This window comes from Poecilia mexicana, unplaced genomic scaffold (genome assembly GCF_051168715.1).
Source record: "Poecilia mexicana isolate PSO_F unplaced genomic scaffold, ASM5116871v1 scaffold_18, whole genome shotgun sequence".
In the NCBI taxonomy this organism is placed as follows: domain Eukaryota; kingdom Metazoa; phylum Chordata; class Actinopteri; order Cyprinodontiformes; family Poeciliidae; genus Poecilia; species Poecilia mexicana.
In genome coordinates, this window is record NW_028263387.1 from 11,128,852 (window position 1) to 11,149,035 (window position 20,184).

Below are 20,184 nucleotides of genomic sequence, written 5' to 3' on the forward strand. Positions count from 1 at the left end.
CTGTTAACTCGACTAGAGGATGAGGTGGGCAAAGAGAGTCCCGATATGGATAGACTGCGTGAGTTCCTGGCAGTTTTATCTTCTAAGGAGGAAATTTTATTGGATTTGGACAAGAGCATAGAAGATGAAACGTCAATTGAAGACTTGGACACTGAGATAACGAACTCACAGGATTACACGGACCGGATTCTCATTTGGAAGGTTCGCACCACCAACGTTATTGGATTGCAGGAGACCGCTACAGACACCCTAAGAGCGCGTGTGAGTGACGTAAACAACGGCTCATTTTCATCACAATCCAAACAGACGGTTAAACTGCCCAAACTAACGATAATCAAGTATGATGGAGAAATAAGCCAATGGCAGGAATTCTGGTCACAGTATGAATCAGCCATTCACAGAAATGATGGACTATGTAAGACGGACAAGTTCACTTACCTGAGATCTTACCTAAGTGGAGCAGCTGCTCGGACTATTGCAGGACTGACAATGACAGATGTCAACTATGATGCTGCAATAGAGTTACTCCAGAATCGTTTTGGAAGGAAGGATATTGTGATAAGTGCTCATATGTCTAAATTGCTGAACTTGACACCTGTGAGAAGATCATCTGATGTTGCAGCTTTGAGGCACCTTTATGATGAATGTGAGATCCAGATACGCAGCTTGGAGTCTCTTGGAGTGCAAAGTGATACTTACGGCTGTCTCCTATGTCCAGTGTTGCTACAGCTTATTCCAGAAGACATAGCACTTGCTTATACACGGCAACAAAACTCAACTAACGAATGGAAAGTCCCAGAATTGATTCAGTTTCTGCAAAATGAAGTGCAAAGCAGAGAACGGGCGCTTCTGCTGACCAGACCAGGCCACACATTGAAGAGCCCGAGCCCACAACACAAGCATGTGGGTAAGCCATCCTATGCCTGTGATCAACCTAGAAAGTGGAGCATTCCATCAGCGACTGCTTTGCACACAGCCAGCGTCGTGCCACAAACCTGTGTGTTTTGTGACGGTAATGACCATAAACCAGAGAACTGTCCTGGTTTTACAATAAGTGCACGCAGGGAGAAACTGAAAAGACTTGGACGGTGTTTTGTCTGCCTGGGCCCGAAACATATTGCGAAATACTGCAGAGTGAAGATTTTGTGCAGACAGTGCAATCGAAAACACCACTTGTCAGTTTGTGAACAATCTGAAGCTAAACCAGAAGTCGACAGTACCAGCAATAGTGGAAATGCAGAGGCTGTGTTGTCTTCGTTGACCAGCTCAGTCAAAGTGAAGACAAATACTCAGAACACAGTATTGCTCCAAACGGTTAAGGCATGGGCTGTAGGACCAAAGGAGAGAAAAATATCTCGCTGTCTGTTAGATGGAGGTAGCCAGCGTAGTTTTGTTCACAGAGACATTGTCCGAGCCCTAGGACTGCAAGTTGTGAGGCAAGAGACACTAAACCTCCATGTTTTTGGTTCCACCAGTCCTGTAGTGGAAAAACGCAACATAGTGAGAGTTCAACTTGAAAATGTGTGGAACACTGAACGGAAAATCGAAATAGATGCTGTAGAGACCCCCGAGGTGTGCACTGCTGTAATAAAGGTACCAACTGAGCCCATTCAAGCAGAGATTAAGAAAAGAGGACTGCAGCTTGGAGACTTTCCACTAGAGGGTGCTAATGAACAAGAGTTGCAGATGTTAATTGGAGCAGATTACTACTGGCAGGCTGTTACTGGAAAGGTCCAAAGGGTTACAGATTCATTAGTGGCAGTTGAAACCCTCTTTGGATGGGCTTTACAGGGACCAGTGACTACCTCCAGTGTTACAGACACCACGTGTATGCACATTAGTTTGAACGAAGACACCCAGCTGTCTAATCAGTTGCATGCATTCTGGGAGGTGGAGTCCCTGGGTATTGTAAATAAACAGTCAGAAAACCCAGAGGACTCAGAAATTATGCAACGTTTTGAACAAACAACAACATTTGAAGACGGAAGGTACCAAGTTGAGTTACCCTGGCAATGTGACAAAGACCAGCTTCCAGACAACTTCAGGGTAGCGAAGAAACGCTTTGAGAATCTAACGAGAAAGCTGAAGACTGATGTAAATTTATTTGCCAGATACAACGATGTAATAGAAGACTATCTTCAAAATGGTATCTGTGAGGAGGTTGCAGATGGAAAACCAGAAATGAATCAACAGACTGTGAAATATTATATGCCCCATCATGCTGTAATAAGAGAAGAAAAGGCCACAACCAAACTTAGAGTGGTATTTGATGCATCCTCACATGAGGCAAACAGTCCATCCCTCAACGACTGTCTGTACACTGGACCTAACCTGAACCCAAACCTGCTAGATGTGCTCATAAAGTTCAGATTGCACAAGATAGCATTTACTGCTGATATAACTAAGGCTTTTCTTCAAATCTCACTAGCAGAAAAGGACAGAGATGCTGTCAGGTTCTTGTGGATGCACAGACCTTTAGCTAAGGACTGGAAAAATGAGGTGCGTGTCCTGAGGATGAAAAGAGTTGTTTTTGGAGTAACTCCCAGCCCATTCTTGCTTGCTGCCACTATCAGAAAACATCTCAAACAATTTGAAAGAAAACAGCCAAGGGCAGTACAGGCTCTCAGAGACTCTATGTATGTAGATGACTTTATTTCAAGCTCACCTACTGTGCAGGATGCTCTTCACATGACAACTGCAGCAAAGTACATTCTCTCTCAGGCAAGCATGAACCTCTGCAAATGGGTTACCAACTCACCTGATCTGAAAGCCATGTGGAAAGAGAATGGAGTAGAGCTCACTGGTGATACAGAGTCCAGTGGAAATGTGCTTAAAGTACTTGGACTGGTTTGGAGACCGGAACACGATGATTTTGTGTTTGATCAAAAGGGGTTAATGGACATTTTGAAAGACAGAGAAAATACAAAAAGAAGTGTACTAAGAACATCAGCCCGTATATTCGACCCTATTGGGTTTCTTACTCCTTTTACAGTCCGAGTAAAGTGCCTTTTCCAAGAGATGTGGGAAAAGGGACTGAGTTGGGATGAACCATTACCTACTGACTTAGAAGAGAAGTGGGAGCAGTGGTGTGTGGAGTTACCACTGTTACACCTGGTGTCTATTCCCAGGTGGTACCACACTGAGATTAACAAAGAGTCACACACTGTAAAGTTGCATGTCTACTGTGATGCAAGTGAAAAGGCTTACGGTGCCGTGGCATATCTTCAAGGACAAAACAACCTAGAAGAGACTATTACCAGTTTTGTGGCCTCCAAGTCACGAGTAGCACCATTAAAGAAAATGACATTACCTCGCTTGGAGCTCATGGGTGCACTTATTGGAGCAAGATTAGGATACAGCCTCCTTAAGCCACTGAACATGGAGAAAAACCAGCTCAACATGTGGACGGACTCTATGATCACGCTTCACTGGATCCGCAGCTCATCACGTCGATGGAAACCATTTGTGAGCAACAGAGTGGCAGAAATACAAGGGCTCACAAATCCAGAACTCTGGTCCCACTGTGCTGGCAAAATGAACCCTGCCGACCTTCTTACGCGGGGTTACCATGCTCGGAGCCTTATTAAGAGCCAGCTGTGGTGGAAGGGACCCACTTCACTGTCTACGGATGAGAAGGAACTGAACATTTGTAGTGACTATGTAGTGGATGAAGTGAATGCAGAGCTGAGGTCTGGGTATGAGACTGTCGTGCAGTTCACTGGCACTGAGCAAACTGAACCTCTGTTAAACTTAGAAAGGTACAGCAAGCTTAAGACCATGTTAAGAATCACTGCATGGGTAAAGCGGTTTGTTAGTAACACAAGATCTTATCTGAAGGTTCAGGGAGAAATAAGTACAGAAGAACTTGGTGCAGCTGAAATGTACTGGATTAAGTCAACACAAGAGAGTTGTTTCAGTTCTGAAATATTGCAGTTAAGGTCAAACCAAAATGTGAAGGTAGATTCTAAAATCAAAGATTTGAAACCATTCTTAGATGAAAATGGTCTAATAAGTGTTGGGGGAAGGCTGCAGAATTCAGATCTTAGTTTCAGAGAACAACACCCTTGGATACTACCGACAAATCACAAGTATTCTGAACTATTAGTTCAGTCATGTCACAAAAGAGTGATGCATTCTGGTGTAAGAGACACATTAACTCAAGTTAGAGAACAATATTGGATTTTGAGAGGCAGACAGCTTGTAAGAAACATTGTTTCAAAATGTTACATTTGCAAAAAACTAAAGGTTAAGGCAGCACAACAGATTACTGCTCCCTTACCTCGAGACAGAGTAACAGAATCACCTCCCTTTGAAGTTACTGGTGTAGATTTTGCTGGACCCTTATATGTTAAAACTAAGGACGGGTCTGTAAAATCATATATAGCACTGTTTACATGTGCAGTGACAAGAGCAGTACACTTAGAGTTGGTCTCAGATCAGACTACAGAGAATTTCTTATTGGCCTTAAAGAGATTCATTGCAAGACGAGGTCTTTGTAGGGTCATTTACTCTGACAATGCTAGAACATTCAAAAGGGCTGACGAGGATTTAAAAGAGTTATGGCAAAATATCTTAGGATCGACACTCACAGAGTTTTTCACTGACAAGGGAATCACGTGGAAGTTTATCGCTGAGCGAGCAGCTTGGTGGGGGGGATTCTGGGAAAGGCTTGTGAGATCTGTAAAAACATGCTTAAGAAAGGTACTGGGGAAAGCATCTTTGAGTTTTGAGGAGCTCACAACTGTTCTTACTGAAGTTGAGGCAGTGTTGAACTCCAGGCCTCTGTCCTATGTAACTAGTGATGCATTAGAACCCCAGCCACTTACCCCATCTCATTTCCTAGTTGGTAAACGCTTAACTTCCTTGCCACCAAAGATTATTCCTTCACCTCACCTAAATCAGGTTCTCACTGCAAACCGCGAACAGCTAGGTAGAAGGTGGAAATACCAACAGAAACTTTTGATAGGCTTTTGCAAACGCTGGCTGCTTTCACCAGCTTTAAGAAGAACCCAAGGCCATTGATGAATAAACTGAGTGGTTCTGATCCGGTTACAAGTTGGGTCTCCAGCTAATGATCAGGAACCGGCAGAAATAGCTCACCTCACCCATGCTGCTGCTTATAGAAAATTTTAAGTTTCTTTTTGATAAAATGTTCTGGTTCTGCTGGTTTGGACTCTTTAAACATGTTTGACTGGGTCAGATGTTAGAATCAGTTCATCATGTTTGTTTTACATTAAGGGAAATTAATTTTCTACTTTTTTATTACTTATTTGTTCACATTTCAGTTTAAACTGCGTCCTATTGGGTTCAGCTCATGTTTTGTCTTTTATTCAGATTAAGGGACTGCAGTTTGTCAGAGACCAGCTGGACTTCTCTGTTCTCAGCTCTGAAGTCCAACCCGACCCATCTGACAGTACTGTGGCTGGATGGGACCAACCTGGGAGATTCTGGACTGAAGGAGCTCTGTGGTTTTCTACAGACTGAAGGCTGCAGACTGGAATTATTGTGGTATGTTAATTACATAATTATTGATATTTCTGTGAATAATTATATGTAATTGATCATAAATCAACATTCATATCTTCTGTTCTAATAAATATTTTCTGAGTTTATTTCTGGATTTGGATCCAGAATTTAACTTAGTCCCTCTGTGTAACTGAGTTGGACCAGCTGATCTGACGTCATAACAGGACAGCATTCGGACCCCCAGTGTTTAGAAATCCCCCTCATTGGGAGCAGGTCAAAAGAACATTCAACCCAGTTTAACAAAGTGAATTTCAGCTCCTGGAATCTGACAGGAACAAATCGATAATCAATGATTGATGCTTCAACACTTTGACCAGAACCTGGAATGATTTACTGACTAAAATCCTCCAACACATCATGACCCAGTACCTGGTTCTGGTTCTGAAGTCAGCAGGTCTTTATTGAAGCAGCACCATGTTGGCATTAATATTCATGAGACTCTTTAACTGGTTCTGTTGGACTGGTTAACCTGCATCCTGTTGGCTTCAGCTCACATCTTTTATTCTTTATTCAGGTTGAGATTCTGCAGTTTGTCAAAGATCAGCTGTGATTATCTGGCCTCAGCTCTGAAGTCCAACCATCTCCATCTGACACAACTGGACCTGAAAGGAAACAATCTGACAGAGTCAGATGTTCAGCAGCTGAAGGATCTTGTAAAGACTTTAAAGTAAGTAAATGTTTGTAGTGAGTCTAGCTGGTGTCAGCATATTGAACTAAACCCAGTTAGCATCAAAGCAAAGTTCCAGTGTTCCCAGTAAAGCTGCAGCTTCTCAGTGGGAGGAGAATGGTTCACGCTTCCTGATTGGACACAGAGACAGCAATCAGCCAATCAGAGGAGCCAGCAGCTTGCTGTGTTCCTGTGTTTGGGTTGGTGTGAAGATGAGTGTTGTTGCTGTGTCCATTTCTCCAGGAAGTCCAGCTGTCCGACATGTTGATCAAATGATGACATCACTGTTATATTTTAGTCTTTTTATGATCCAGATTGATTTCATTAGAACTGAATTTATGTCTTCTCTCATCACAGAGTTGGTGTCTGTTCGCTCCTAAAGGCTCAATGTGAGGATGTGGCCTCAACTCTGAAGTTCAACCCAGATCTGACTGAACTGGAAATAAGTCCGATCTACATATATAAAGGTGGAGACTCTGATATGAAAAAAGTGTCTGAGATCCTGGAGTGTTCAGTCAGTAAAGTGAAGAATCTGGGGTTTGTCTTTTCTATTTATACAATAAAATCATTCATCGATTCTTTAGTCCTTAGTTTAATTAATACTTTTATTGTAATACTTTAAAACAACTTTTTTAAATGTCAGATTAAAATCTCTAAAACATTATCTTATTATTTCAGACTTTAAGATTATTCAACTTTGATTTTCAGTTTTTCACTTTAAAATGTTTTTGACTGATGAACAAAATGAGTAAAATAATTCAAATGAAGTTAATTAATGATGGATATGTTTCAGTTTGGTTTGTAAAGATTCAGATTGTTTTATTTCTCATTTCTGATTCTCATCTTTACATCCAGAATGACATGCTGTTCCTCCAGAGCCGAATCAGGGTCACATCCACAAACACTGACCAGTTCAAATAATCATTAATGAAACATCTAAGAAGTGACTGATTGTAGAAAATCAAATCTAGATTAAATGAATGTCAGTGAGGTTTGCAGCAGCAGCTTTGTCCTGAAGCTGTGGTTCTGTGGGGGCTGGGTCAGAGAGGAACCACATCCTCTTCAGTCTGTCAGCTGTCAGTCAGTTGGAGCCTCATCTCTGTGATGAAGCTTCATCAGGTCACGTCTCCTTAGGAAATAACGGCCTTGTTAGTTTGCGACCGAAAAGAAACCAGACTGGAACCAGCAGTTTTTAGAGCTCTCAACATTTTTTTCATCTCTCATCTCAACCACCTGGCTTTTAAAGGATTGGCTCCCACCAGGACTAATTAGAGGGGTGGAGACATTCACATTTTCAGAAAGAAACAAACATTTGCACCAAACTATTCCTAAAAAGTGTCTAAACAGTTACAATTAACTCAAACAAAACTAGAAAAAAAACCCAATCTGGATCCAATCAAAATAAAAATACATCTCTCCTCCCTCTCAGAATATGGATTTTCCCAATGAGGCTGATTGGTAACAGCAGGTCCTTGTCAGCACTGCTCATGGGCGCGCTTCCATGGCAACACATGACCAGGTGACCTCAAAGAGATGAGAAGATTATTAAAACAAGTAAATCAAATTTTTCTTCCCCAAACAATACATTTACCCAAATAAATTAGAATATATAAAGTACACAAAAAAACAGCACCTGTTAGGGAGGGGGTAAATCCCTCAAAGGCCTCCATTGGCTTTCAGCAGCTTTAAGAAGAACCCAATGATGAATAAACTGAGTGGATCTGATCCGGTTACCAAGTTGGGTCTCCAGCTGATGATCAGGAACCAGCAGAAATGGCTCACCTCATCCAGGCTGATGCTTATAGAAAACTTTAAGTTTCTTTTTGATAAAATGTTCTGGTTCTGCTGGTTTAGACTCTTTAAACATGTTTGACTGGATCAGATGTTAGAATCAGTTCATCATGTTTGTTTTACATTCAGGGAAATTAATTTTTTACTTTTTTATTACTTATTTGTTCATATTTCAGTTTAAACTGCATCCTGTTGGCTTCAGCTCATTTTTTGTCTTTCATTCAGACTGAGGGACTGCAGTTTGTCAGAGACCAGCTGGACTTCTCTGTTCTCAGCTCTGAAGTCCAACCCGACCCATCTGACAGTACTGTGGCTGGATGGAACCAACCTGGGAGATTCTGGACTGAAGGAGCTCTGTGGTTTTCTACAGACCGAAGGCTGCAGACTGGAAACATTGTGGTATGTTAATTACATAATTATTGATATTTCTGTGAATAATTATATATAATTGAGCATAAATCAACATTCATATCTTCTGTTCTAATAAATATTTTCTGAGTTTATTTCTGGACTTGGATCCAGAGTTTAACTTAGTCCCTCTGTGTAACTGAGTTGGACCTGCTGATCTGACGTCAGAACAAGACAGCATTCAGACCCCCAGTGCTTCACTGGAAGCAGGTCAAAGGTCATTCAACCCAATATAGAAAAGTGAATTCTAGCTCCTGGAATCTGAGAGGAACAAATTGATAATCAATGATTGATGCTTCAACACTTTGACCAGAACCTGGAATGATTTACTGACTAAAATCCTCCAACACATCATAACCCAGTACCTGGTTCTGGTTCTGGTTCTGAAGTCAGCAGGTCTTTATTGAAGCAGCAGCTGGTTTGGACTCTGGCTTTAATATTCATGAGACTCTTTAACTGGTTCTGTTGGACTGGTTAAGCTGCATCCTGTTGGCTTCAACTCACATATTTTATTCTTTATTCAGGTTGAGATTCTGCAGTTTGTCAAAGATCAGCTGTGATTATCTGGCCTCAGCTCTGAAGTCCAACCATCTCCATCTGATACAACTGGACCTGAATGGAAACAATCTGACAGAGTCAGATGTTCAGCAGCTGAAGGATCTTGTAAAGACTGTAGAGTAAGTAAATGTTTGTAGTGAGTCTAGCTGCTGTCAGCATATTGAACTCAACCCAGTTAGCATCAAAGCAAAGTTCCAGTGTTCCCAGTAAAGCTGCAGCTTCTCAGTGGGAGGAGAATGGTTCACGCTTCCTGATTGGCTGATTGCTGTCTCTGTGTCCAATCAGGAGCCAGCAGCTTGCTGTGTTCCTGTGTTTGTGTTGGTGTGAAGATGAGTGTTGTTGCTGTGTCCATGTCTCCATGAAGTCCAGCAGGACTCTAGCGTCCAGCCGTCCGACATGTTGATCAAATGATGACATCACTGTTATCATATTTTAGTATTTTTATGATCCAGATTGATTTCATTAGAACTGAATTTATTTCTTCTCTCATCATAGAGTTGGTGGCTGTAGGCTCCTAAAGGCTCAATGTGAGGTTATGGCCTCAAATCTGAAGTCCAACCCAGGTCTGACTGAACTGGAAATAAGTCTGATCTACATAGAAGAAGGTGGAGACTCTGATATGAAGAATGTGTCTGAGATCCTGGAGTGTTCAGTCAGTAAAGTGAAGAATCTGGGGTTTGTTTTCTCTATTTATACAATAAAATCAATCATTGATACTTTAGTCCTTGGTTTAATAAATACCTTTATTGTAGTACTTTAAAACAACTTTTTTAAATGTCAGATTAAAATCTCTAAAACATTTCACCTTATAATTTAATTATCTTATTATTTCAGACTTTAAGATTATTCAACTTTGATTTTCAGTTTTTCACTTTAAAATGTTTTTGACTGATGAACAAAATGAGTAAAATAATTCAAATGAAGTTAATTAATGATGGATATGTTTCAGTTTGGTTTGTAAAGATTCAGATTGTTTTATTTCTCATTTCTGATTCTCATCTTTACATCCAGAATGACATGCTGTTCCTCCAGAGCCGAATCAGGGTCACATCCACAAACACTAACTAGTTCAAATAATCATTAATGACACATCTAAGAAGTGACTGATTGTAGAAAAGCAAATCTAGATTAAATGAATGTCAGTGAGGTTTGCAGCAGCAGCTTTGTCCTGAAGCTGTGGTTCTGTTGGGCTGGGTCAGAGAGGAACCACATCCTCTTCAGTCTGACAGCTGTCAGTCGGTTGGAGCTTCGTCTCTGTGATGAAGCTTCATCAGGTCACGTCTCCTTAGGAAATAATGGCCTCCATTGGCTTTCAGCAGCTTTAAGAAGAACCCAAGGCCATTGATGAATAAACTGAGTGGTTCTGATCCGGTTACCAAGTTGGGTCTCCAGCTAATGATCAGGAACTGGCAGAAATAGCTCACCTCATCCATGCTGCTTATAGAAAACTTTGAGTTTCTTTTTGATAAAATGTTCTGGTTCTGCTGGTTTGGACTCTTTAAACATGTTTGACTGGGTCAGATGTTAGAATCAGTTCATCATGTTTGTTTTACATTCAGCGAAATTAATTTTCTACTTTTTTATTACTTATTTGTTCACATTTCAGTTTAAACTGCATCCTGTTGGCTTCAGCTCATCTTTTGTCTTTTATTCAGATTGAGGGACTGCAGTTTGTCAGAGACCAGCTGGACTTCTCTGTTTTCAGCTCTGAAGTCCAACCCGACCCATCTGACAGTACTGTGGCTGGATGGAACCAACCTGGGAGATTCTGGACTGAAGGAGCTCTGTGGTTTTCTACAGACTGAAGGCTGCAGACTGGAAATATTGTGGTATGTTAATTACATAGTTATTGATATTTCTGTGAATAATTATATATACTGTATTTTTCACACTATAAGGCGCACCTAAAAAACCTTCAATTTCCTCAATAGCCGACAGTGCGCCTTATAATCCGGTGCGCCTTATATATGGACCAATATCGAGCCACCACAGGTCTAGCGCCTTACCACAGGGGCCTCGTTTCATTGGCTAATGCCCATTTTACGTCACAGCGCAGGTACCACGTGCGTGACCAGCTACAGTAGTAAACACATGCTAATGTACATTGTGGACCATCAAAACCATGAATGCTGACTTACCCAACCTTGCAAGAACAATAGGCATCAGTGATCTTGTCCACAGCTATATTTATGCTGAGGGTGTGAGGATCTGCTGTTTTCCTCACTTGTCGGTAGCTTTTAGCTGTGACGCGCACAATGTTGGAGGCATCCGTGGCTCAAACACCTTGATGTCAAAAAAGATGACATGAACTTGTTGGTTCCCCTGTCCATTGTCCTGGCTGATATTTTGTGAAAATCCGGCAGAAATGCTACGCTAATTAACTCAGATCGAAATGAAAGACGTCATGTTTACACAGACATGCAGTAGGCTGCTTACGTAGTTGGTCCACTACGGTAAGAAGCCGCCAACTTCTTTTTCCCCGTAGAAGAAGAAGTGCGCGGTGTATGCTGGGATATTTGTCAGCACGCTGGTTTGTTAATAAAGTTTGATAATACATCTAAAGCCAGGGGGGAGGGGCAGGGGAAGAGAGACAGAGACTGCAGCGGCAGCGTGTCGGTTGGTCTGTGTTACCCAGAAAGCAGTTGGGCACAATATCGCAGCACCAACGCCGTGAGTGAAACACCGACTGTACCAGCCTACTATATAAAGTACTCAGGGAACATTCCTTTATAAATGTGGATGTGTAACAATAGAGTATGAAGCATCTATTGCGGTGCGCCTAAAATAAGCCATTCATTGAAGGTGCGCATTATTATCCGGTTCCCCTTATAGTGCGGAAAATATGGTAATTGATCATAAATCAACATTCATATTTTCTGTTCTAATAAATATTTTCTGAGTTTGTTTCTGGATTTGGATCCAGAGTTTAATTTAGTCCCTCTGTGTAACTGAGTTGGACCTGCTGATCTGAGGTCAGAACAGGACAGCATTCGGACCACCAGTGTGTAGAAATCCCCTTCATTGGAAGCAGGTCAAAGGTCATTCAACCCAATATAGAAAAGTGAATTCCAGCTCCTGGAATCTGTCAGGAACAAATTGATAATCAATGATTGATGCTTCAACACTTTGACCAGAACCTGGAATGATTTACTGACCAAAATCCTCCAACACATCATAACCCAGTACCTGGTTCTGGTTCTGGTTCTGAAGTCAGCAGGTCTTTATTGAAGCAGCAGCTGGTTTGGACTCTGGCTTTAATATTCATGAGACTCTTTAACTGGTCCTGTTGGACTGGTTAACCTGCATCCTGTTGGCTTCAGCTCACATCTTTTATTCTTTATTCAGGTTGAGATTCTGCAGTTTGTCAAAGATCAGCTGTGATTATCTGGCCTCAGCTCTGAAGTCCAACCATCTCCATCTGACACAGCTGGACCTGAATGGAAACAATCTGACAGAGTCAGATGTTCAGCATCTGAAGGATTTTGTAAAATCTTTAAAGTAAGTAAATGTTTGTAGTGAGTCTAGCTGGTGTCAGCATATTGAACTAAACCCAGTTAGCATCAAAGCAAAGTTCCAGTGTTCCCAGTAAAGCTGCAGCTTCTCAGTGGGAGGAGAATGGTTCAGGCTTCCTGATTGGACACAGAGACAGCAATCACCCAATCTGAGGAGACAGCAGCTTGCTGTGTTCCTGTGTTTGTGTTGGTGTGAAGATGAATGTTGTTGCTGTGTTCATGTCTGATCTTAGATCTGCTTGTTCTTTCAGTTTAACAGGAAAAACCTGATCAGGTTCATCTTGGTCACAGCTCTGAGATCAGTCTGACTGCAGCCTGGAAACAGTCTACTGGATGTGCTGCGTCACTGACTGCTACCGGAGAGAGGCTGGAAACACTCACTGATCTGCTCTCTCCATCCATCTTCTCTCTGTAGCCCAAGGTTCTCTCTAAGGTAGAGAATGGTCTCTGTTAATTTACCATTGTTACCTTTGCTGTGGCACGTTACAGCCGCTGTAGTTTCTGAACGTTCAATAAACATTAAACTTGAACTAATTACCTCGTTTTTTGTGAGTATACGTCGTTTACAACAAACATCAAACACGGTAAATATGTTTTATTAAGTATTTAACAAACAAATGGCTTCTACCGCGATAATTATGTGAAATTAAATTGTCTAATATTTAAAAATAAAGTTTGATGCTCTCTGCCATCTTGCTTTGAGCTCAGAGTCTGAGAGGTTTTTCCGGTAAACTATTTTTTTTGCCTCTTATTTAGTGGAAAAATTTATGTTGGTGAGACTTTCTCCAAAATGATAATTTTTTCCAACCTTTATAGCTCCGCTGTTAAAAATGAGGAGCTAACGTTCACAAATGACATTGAAATAAAATTTAGTCCAACATCTGGTTTGAGGTGATTCCTCTGGAACCTGTTGGAGGAAAAATATCCCAACTTCAGAAGATGTGCTTTTAACTTAACAGAGCTCTGTGGTTCCTCCTATCAGTGTGAGAGTCAGGGTGAGGAGGCGCCATGTTAGGCAGATGAAGTGGAAGCTGGAGGATCTTCAGAACAAACAGGTCATGATGATGGGCTACTGATTATCCCTCTGTCTGGACACAGGATCAATAAAACCAGTTTAAAGCTAAAATGAATGGTTATATGCCAGACATGGAAAACTGGGATGCCATGCCATGATGTTCAGAATTTAGGTCTCAGAGACATGACCATAGGACGGGAGTCAGATTCCGGACTAGTTTAAAGGTATATGCGTTAACCACAGCGCCACCCAACGCCCCTATTTCGGTAGCTTTTTCTGAAGTTTGCAGTTTCCCTTTGATTCATTTTTATACAGTACGAACTGTCTGAGGAACTCACATTGATCTTCTTTCATTTTCTTGGAAAAATCAGTTTTGCCTCGTGATTGCGAACTGACCTCCCCGTAAAAATCATTGCAGAGTAAAGAATCGACTAGTCATTTGTGCAACCCCTAATATATTAACATTGTTAATAAATATAATCTTAATGTGATTGGGATAAACTGCATCCCACCCCACAGAAAAATCTCTAAGATCTAGAAAATTAAAGATATTCTTCAGACGACATTTAACAACTGACAGCATATTCATCTAATTCGATGAATAATGCAGTTATGCATCTTAAACTAATTCGAACTTAAAAACAATAATCTTAAAGTGAATTAATATTTTTTAAATATTTCACACAGGATAACATTATGGCTAAAGCATCTGTCTGGTGATTGATAAAAAAAATAGCTGGCTGTGCAACATTTGTGATCATCTTAACTAACATCTGTGAACAATGCATATGAAGACATTTAAAGGAAGAATTTAAGACAAATATAAATGTTGTGTTGTCATTTGCTTTTTTATATCACTTGATGGATGTGCTGGTGGAAGTTTGTTTCTTTTTGCACAACTGACATATTATGTACATAAGGGCAGCACTGTTGTACAGAAAAGCAAGGATTGTTGCATATTATATTGTTGTATTAGGGATGGGTTTTTTTTTGTTTATTAGGTAATAATTCAATACGTGATTAAATGCTGTGAATTGCAAAAAGTAAAGGTTTGCACTGATTTTAAATTTTAATTAGAATTTTTAGTTTTCTGATTTCCTGTAATAAACTTGAATTATCAACCAAATATTTTCTAGATACGTTTCTTTTTCATTGTTTGCTGGAATTGCTTTCCGAATCATTTTCCACTAGGTTTATCCAAACAGCAATTTGTGTATTCATCTGTGGTTTTATCATTTTAGGCTGGGCCTAGTTGTTAATTTGAACACATTAGATCTCTGAGTTGATCATTTGCAAATAATGTGTTGCAAACGTGTAGCACACAGAAGCTAAAGAACCTGGAGAAGTTCATTTAAAAAGATGTACCGCAAAAAGAGCTTATTTACAGTACTTATATATTTTAAAACTGCATCTATAAATATCCTGGATCACCCACAGAAGATTCTGACTGATATCTCCAGGTCCAGTGTAATAAATCTCACACTCTTAAGGCAGCCAAATAATAATTATGCTATATTTGTTATTAAAGCAGCCATGTTATTTGGCTGCTTTGCAGTAAGGCACGTTTTTATCAAAAGGACTCATGTACTATGTCACTCTGACCTGGAAAGACAGGAAATAATTCAGATTTGCAGAGATGTGGAAATAATAATGGAAATGTTCCAGCTCTGGACGATTCCAGTCAGGAGACCAGACAAAGAGCGGACTGGATTGGTTGAGAACTCTGCACATGGTTGGAGTTTATGGGAGGTAATGATGAACTGGCTGGAAAATAATAAAACTAACTTTCAATAAAGTTATGAAATAATGCTTTGTAATATAAAATGGACTCTAACTACAAATGTATGCAGCTTACCAGACTAATTGGATGTGAAAACAATTCTCTGTTTTCACATAATATATTGAATCCCCAGCACAGTTTCCAGATTTTTATCATGAAAATCCAGTATATAGATGTAATTTCTCCTCAATTTCACAGTTATACACTGTGTTGTGTTGGACTATCACACAAAAGCACAGTAATGTAATAACCACTAAACTACTTAAATATATGAGAAGTTTATAGTAAGAGCCTTGCTGTCTTCCAACATAATTTAAAATACTGGGTCCATCCTAAACATGCTTCCATTCTCAGAACCACTGTTTTAATAAATGATTCAGGACAAAAGTGAAAACATTGCAGAATCCTAGCTAGCTAGTTGTAGCTAGTTGTAGCTAGTTATAGCAACAACAACAACAAAAAACAACATTTAATCAAAATCAATTAATTTAATTTAATTCATTCAAACACTACACATTACCACAGTTCAAGGCAGTGTAAATATGTAGGAATTAACACAATAGCTAAATGCTATCCTTTGCTCTAGGACAAGTAAACAGAAAAAGCAAAACACCTTCTTACATAATTCACAGGACAGAACTGAATACACATAGTTATATTGAAAGAAGTTAAAAAGTATATATATATATCAGCAAAATAAACCTTTTACAAGAAATAACTAACCAGCAGACAGAAACACAGGATACAAAAACTTCCGTTATAAGCAGTGGAAGACATTATAAATGGGTACATAACTGGTTTGCTTTTGGTTTTCACTCTGATATATTCTGTTCCACGAATGTGCGCCTCTAATAAGCGCCACCTTCTGGATAAACTATGTTCTGCGCCTCAGGATGTTACAGTCTCCTTTGGTTTGTGCTCTGGTTTTTATTTTATTATTCCTTTTATGAATTAAATCATCTAATGGTGGCGGGACAGGCCCATTCAAAACTTTAAAAGTAAGTCAGTCATCATAATATATTAAGAATCGAGGGATAAAATATTTTGCTTACTAATGATTTTACAGAAATGAAAATGAAAGTTTCTTGTCAAAGGTTTTTGTTTTTGTTTTAAAGAGACATGATGAGTTTCTTGTTACTTGCAGTTGTATGTGTCCAGGTTGTATAGCTGTATGTTATATGAGAAAAAAAAATCATTGCATGCATTTGATTCTAGCTGACTGTGTGGTGAGAAAAAATCTTATATGGTGCAAGTTTGCTAAACTGAATTTTATGACATTTGCTTAGCATGATTTTTAAAAGTCAGATTTGAGTCAAACATATTCCAATATATTTACATTTTTCAACAAACAAAAGTTCAGCTTGTGTTGCTTTTGTTGTAAAACTTGCAGAATTTTCGGACTTGTCTTTTCCATCCTTGGGTCATATGTCCTGACCTAGGCGAAATTGGTGAATATGCAATAAACACATTCAATGTGTCATGTAAATTTTTTTCTAACATTTATATTTTTTACTATCAGTTTTGCACTGGTAAGTTACAGGCAGTGTATGTCTAAAGAGTGATACTATACACAGTGCTTTTATTAGCTTTTTTTTTTTTTTGGTATCTATTGCTCGTCTTATAAATGTGGGTTTGTTACCTAGGAGTTTGAGTGCACTTTTACACCCTGAGATAAAATAGGTGGAGCTACATAACATGACCCACAAGGCAAACAGAAACCTCTCACACATTGAAGACTGAAGTTAGGTAGTTTCCAGCTCTTATCTCGTGGTGCCAAACAAGGACAATTACAATGAGGAAATGTATTGCATGAAATAAAAAGAGATTCTAACCTTTACTATTTGTGCCATTGTCTTGTCTGGAAGGAAAAGCTGCCTTTCAGTAATTACCACTGAGCTTAAAAGAGATCCAGCTGCACAGGACTTCAAACAGTAGCACAATTTCTAATGAGTGAAATACATCAGAAACAAATATAACAATTAAGTCTATCATCTCACAGATTCTGAACAACAGATCATAGAAGCACAGAGGATTGAGTTGTGGTTCATTATTTCATCCTCATGTTCTTGGATTCCCTGATACATTCTGTATTACTCTGTAAACAGGAAACATAGTCACTGTTATGAAGACTTTCAGACTCAACGAGCAACAGCGCCTCCCAGTGGTCAGTAAAACTGAGGGTTTCTGCAACTCGGACCTTTTGTGGACCATTATTGTTTAAGTAAACCAGTGGAAATACGAAAAATGAGTTATTACCTTGTGTGATTATTTCTGTTTGACTTCAATATTTTAACCACGTTAAATATGTCTGTTTATTGTGAATATGTCTGTTTATTGTCATTATGACCCAGGACTCCTGTCCTTTCACAGCTACAGATTTCCTAACTTCAAACACAACAGACCACATTCTTTGGTGTTGAGACGAGAACACATATTCATACAAGTTTTCATTTACAATAAACTGAAAACCTGAACACAATAAATGATATAACAAAAGATTAAAAAACTGTTAACTAAAACAGCTAACATTCAGGGAATATTTTATTCAGCTAAATATATTCTTAGACAATAAATGCTGTTATAATATATTAATAAAACACTGCAAACATTCAGATAAGTTGGTTTTACATAATTACAATTCAGAACATCAAACTGTTCTGACAGGTTTCCTGCAGTCACTGCAGAAGAAGAAGTGCTGTTTATATTCAGCACTTAAAATAAAGTTTGGTTCATAACTGTAAACAAAAAAATGTTTTAACTTAAACAGTCACCTCAGATGTTGGTAATCTTGTTTTTACTGAACCTGTCACTGACTGATAGTAGCAGTCGTCTTTAGAGCTGGTGTCTATGTGTGTGGCAACAAGTTTTGCAGCGTGGTGATGCTGTAAGCTTGATGTTCTGTGGTACACCAGTTCTTGTAATGTTTGCACTTGACTGGAATTTGTCTGTGTGATTCAACTGATTTTGATTTGAGCTGAATTTTTATTTAGTGTCTTGTGTTGTGAATTGACACAGTATGAACTGATTCAAACCGACTAAACCCATGAAATAAAATATTTGTAGTCCTAGAGGATTGAATACAAAATATTAAGGGTGACCTTTGGCAATTAGATAAAACATTGTACCTTTACACTTTGGGATATTTTGTGTTGTAAAATGTATCTGCAGAACTTTCAGACTAATATTTTCCATTAACATATCTTATCCATGACGGTAAACACCAATCCTGCATATCACACCACCTTCAGGGAAATCACCATAAATTTCTAATCTTTTATCTCTTAAGTTTCTCCTGGCATCTGAAGGAAGGTACATGATTAAATAATGATGATATGCTTAACAGGTCTAATTATGGCTGTTGGTTTCTATTGCTCTCACTCTAGAAGCATCAGATATGATCCGACAAGCAAACAGAAACCATTATGGTTACATAACAACCAAGCCAGGTGAGTTAGGTAGTTTCCAGTAATCGTTTGGTTGGCGCCAAATGAAGACAATTACAATAAGGAAATACATGTCAGAGGAAGTAAAGCAGGCTGCTTATGCCAAATTTAGCATTTTCTTACCTGTAAGGAAGTATTGTCTTCCAGATAGTTTTTACATTTGAACTTTTTCCAACTTGGGAAATTTTCTTCTTTGTGAATTTCCAACTTATAACATTCAAGGTGTTTAGGGCAGATTTTAATTATTATTATTATTATGATTATTATGATTATGATTATTATTATTATTATTATTATTATTATTATTATTATTATTATTATTATTATTATTATTATTATTATTAATAATAATAATAATAATAATATTATTATTATAATATTATAATAATAATTATTATTATATAATAATTATTATTATTATTAATAATTATTATTATTATTATTAATAATAATAATGTTATATTATAATAATAATATAATAATATTATAATTATTATAATTATAATTATTATAATAATTATAATAATAATAATAATAATTATTATTATTGGGGCATGCCATTAGCAATGCATAAGGAGAGCAGTGACTGACCTGCGAAGCAGGTCAGTCACTGCCTCCATGCATTGCATGGCAGGCACCTATTGTTCTACACCCAATAGAACGCCTGGATATTATTATTATTATAACAACTTCTTCCATTACCGTTAATGCGGCTCGTACCGCTGCGTGCCCACCCACAAAAGTGGTATCAAAACGTGTGTCTCGATCCCGGCATTGGAGCTATTACTTTTATTGGGGATCGGAGTTACGACGGCGACGTAAAAAGCGAAAAACGAGCGAAATTTCCAACTGCCGAAACCTTAGAGTGTAACTGAAACCAACTGCCGCTTTTTAGAGTGAGAAAAAGAGTGGAATTTTGACCCCAAAATAATTTTGAAATCGCTCTCATGGGTGCAAAAATTGCTCTATTGGTATGAAAGTCGGTCATGACATTGATACGAATGCCTGCTCCGGTAAAATGTTTTCAAAATTTCCCTAGGGCTTATGGTTTTCGGTCCAGGTGCTTCAGAGCAAAGTTTTGGGACAGGATAACTGACGCTCCTCTCCAGTGTTTTACATACATTTCTGAAAAATCTCTGAGCTCAGCGCACACCATTTTTCTCTCATCACTGCAATTACTGTGATTGAGCTACAGATATGAATCGCGGTAATAGATGAGATGAGAAATAGCCCTCTCATATGCTTCAAACGGTTTTTGGATCGGACTTACGGAACCCGAACGGGAAGCAGTCGTTCGGACTGCTTTTTCCATTAAAACTGACTGGGTGTCTCATAAAGATAGATAAGTCTGACACACACAGGGCACTTTCATCACTATAGCAACAGAATGCAGAGAGGGAGAACTGCTGGGGTTTGGACTACAAAGACTCTGTAGTTCTAAATATGGCGGAACACTTTAATGCAGAGGGCAGAGCAGAAGGTCA

At 39.0% G+C, this 20,184-nt stretch overlaps 1 protein-coding gene across 1 annotated transcript in view; it reads left to right on the top strand.

Annotated features, from left to right (window-relative positions):
* Positions 1–14,603, top strand: part of LOC106913001 (NLR family CARD domain-containing protein 3-like) — a 33,784-nt gene extending 19,181 nt beyond the window's left edge. The window contains exons 12-20 of the mRNA XM_088015382.1: positions 5,335–5,508; positions 6,041–6,193; positions 6,551–6,730; positions 8,210–8,383; positions 8,917–9,069; positions 9,446–9,625; positions 10,606–10,779; positions 12,296–12,448; positions 12,714–14,603. Coding sequence (XP_087871508.1) covers positions 5,335–5,508; positions 6,041–6,193; positions 6,551–6,730; positions 8,210–8,383; positions 8,917–9,069; positions 9,446–9,625; positions 10,606–10,779; positions 12,296–12,448; positions 12,714–12,732 — 1,360 coding nt within the window. The 3' untranslated portion in view covers positions 12,733–14,603. The remainder of the gene's footprint in view (positions 1–5,334; positions 5,509–6,040; positions 6,194–6,550; positions 6,731–8,209; positions 8,384–8,916; positions 9,070–9,445; positions 9,626–10,605; positions 10,780–12,295; positions 12,449–12,713) is intronic.
* Positions 14,604–20,184: the final 5,581 nt, after the last annotated feature.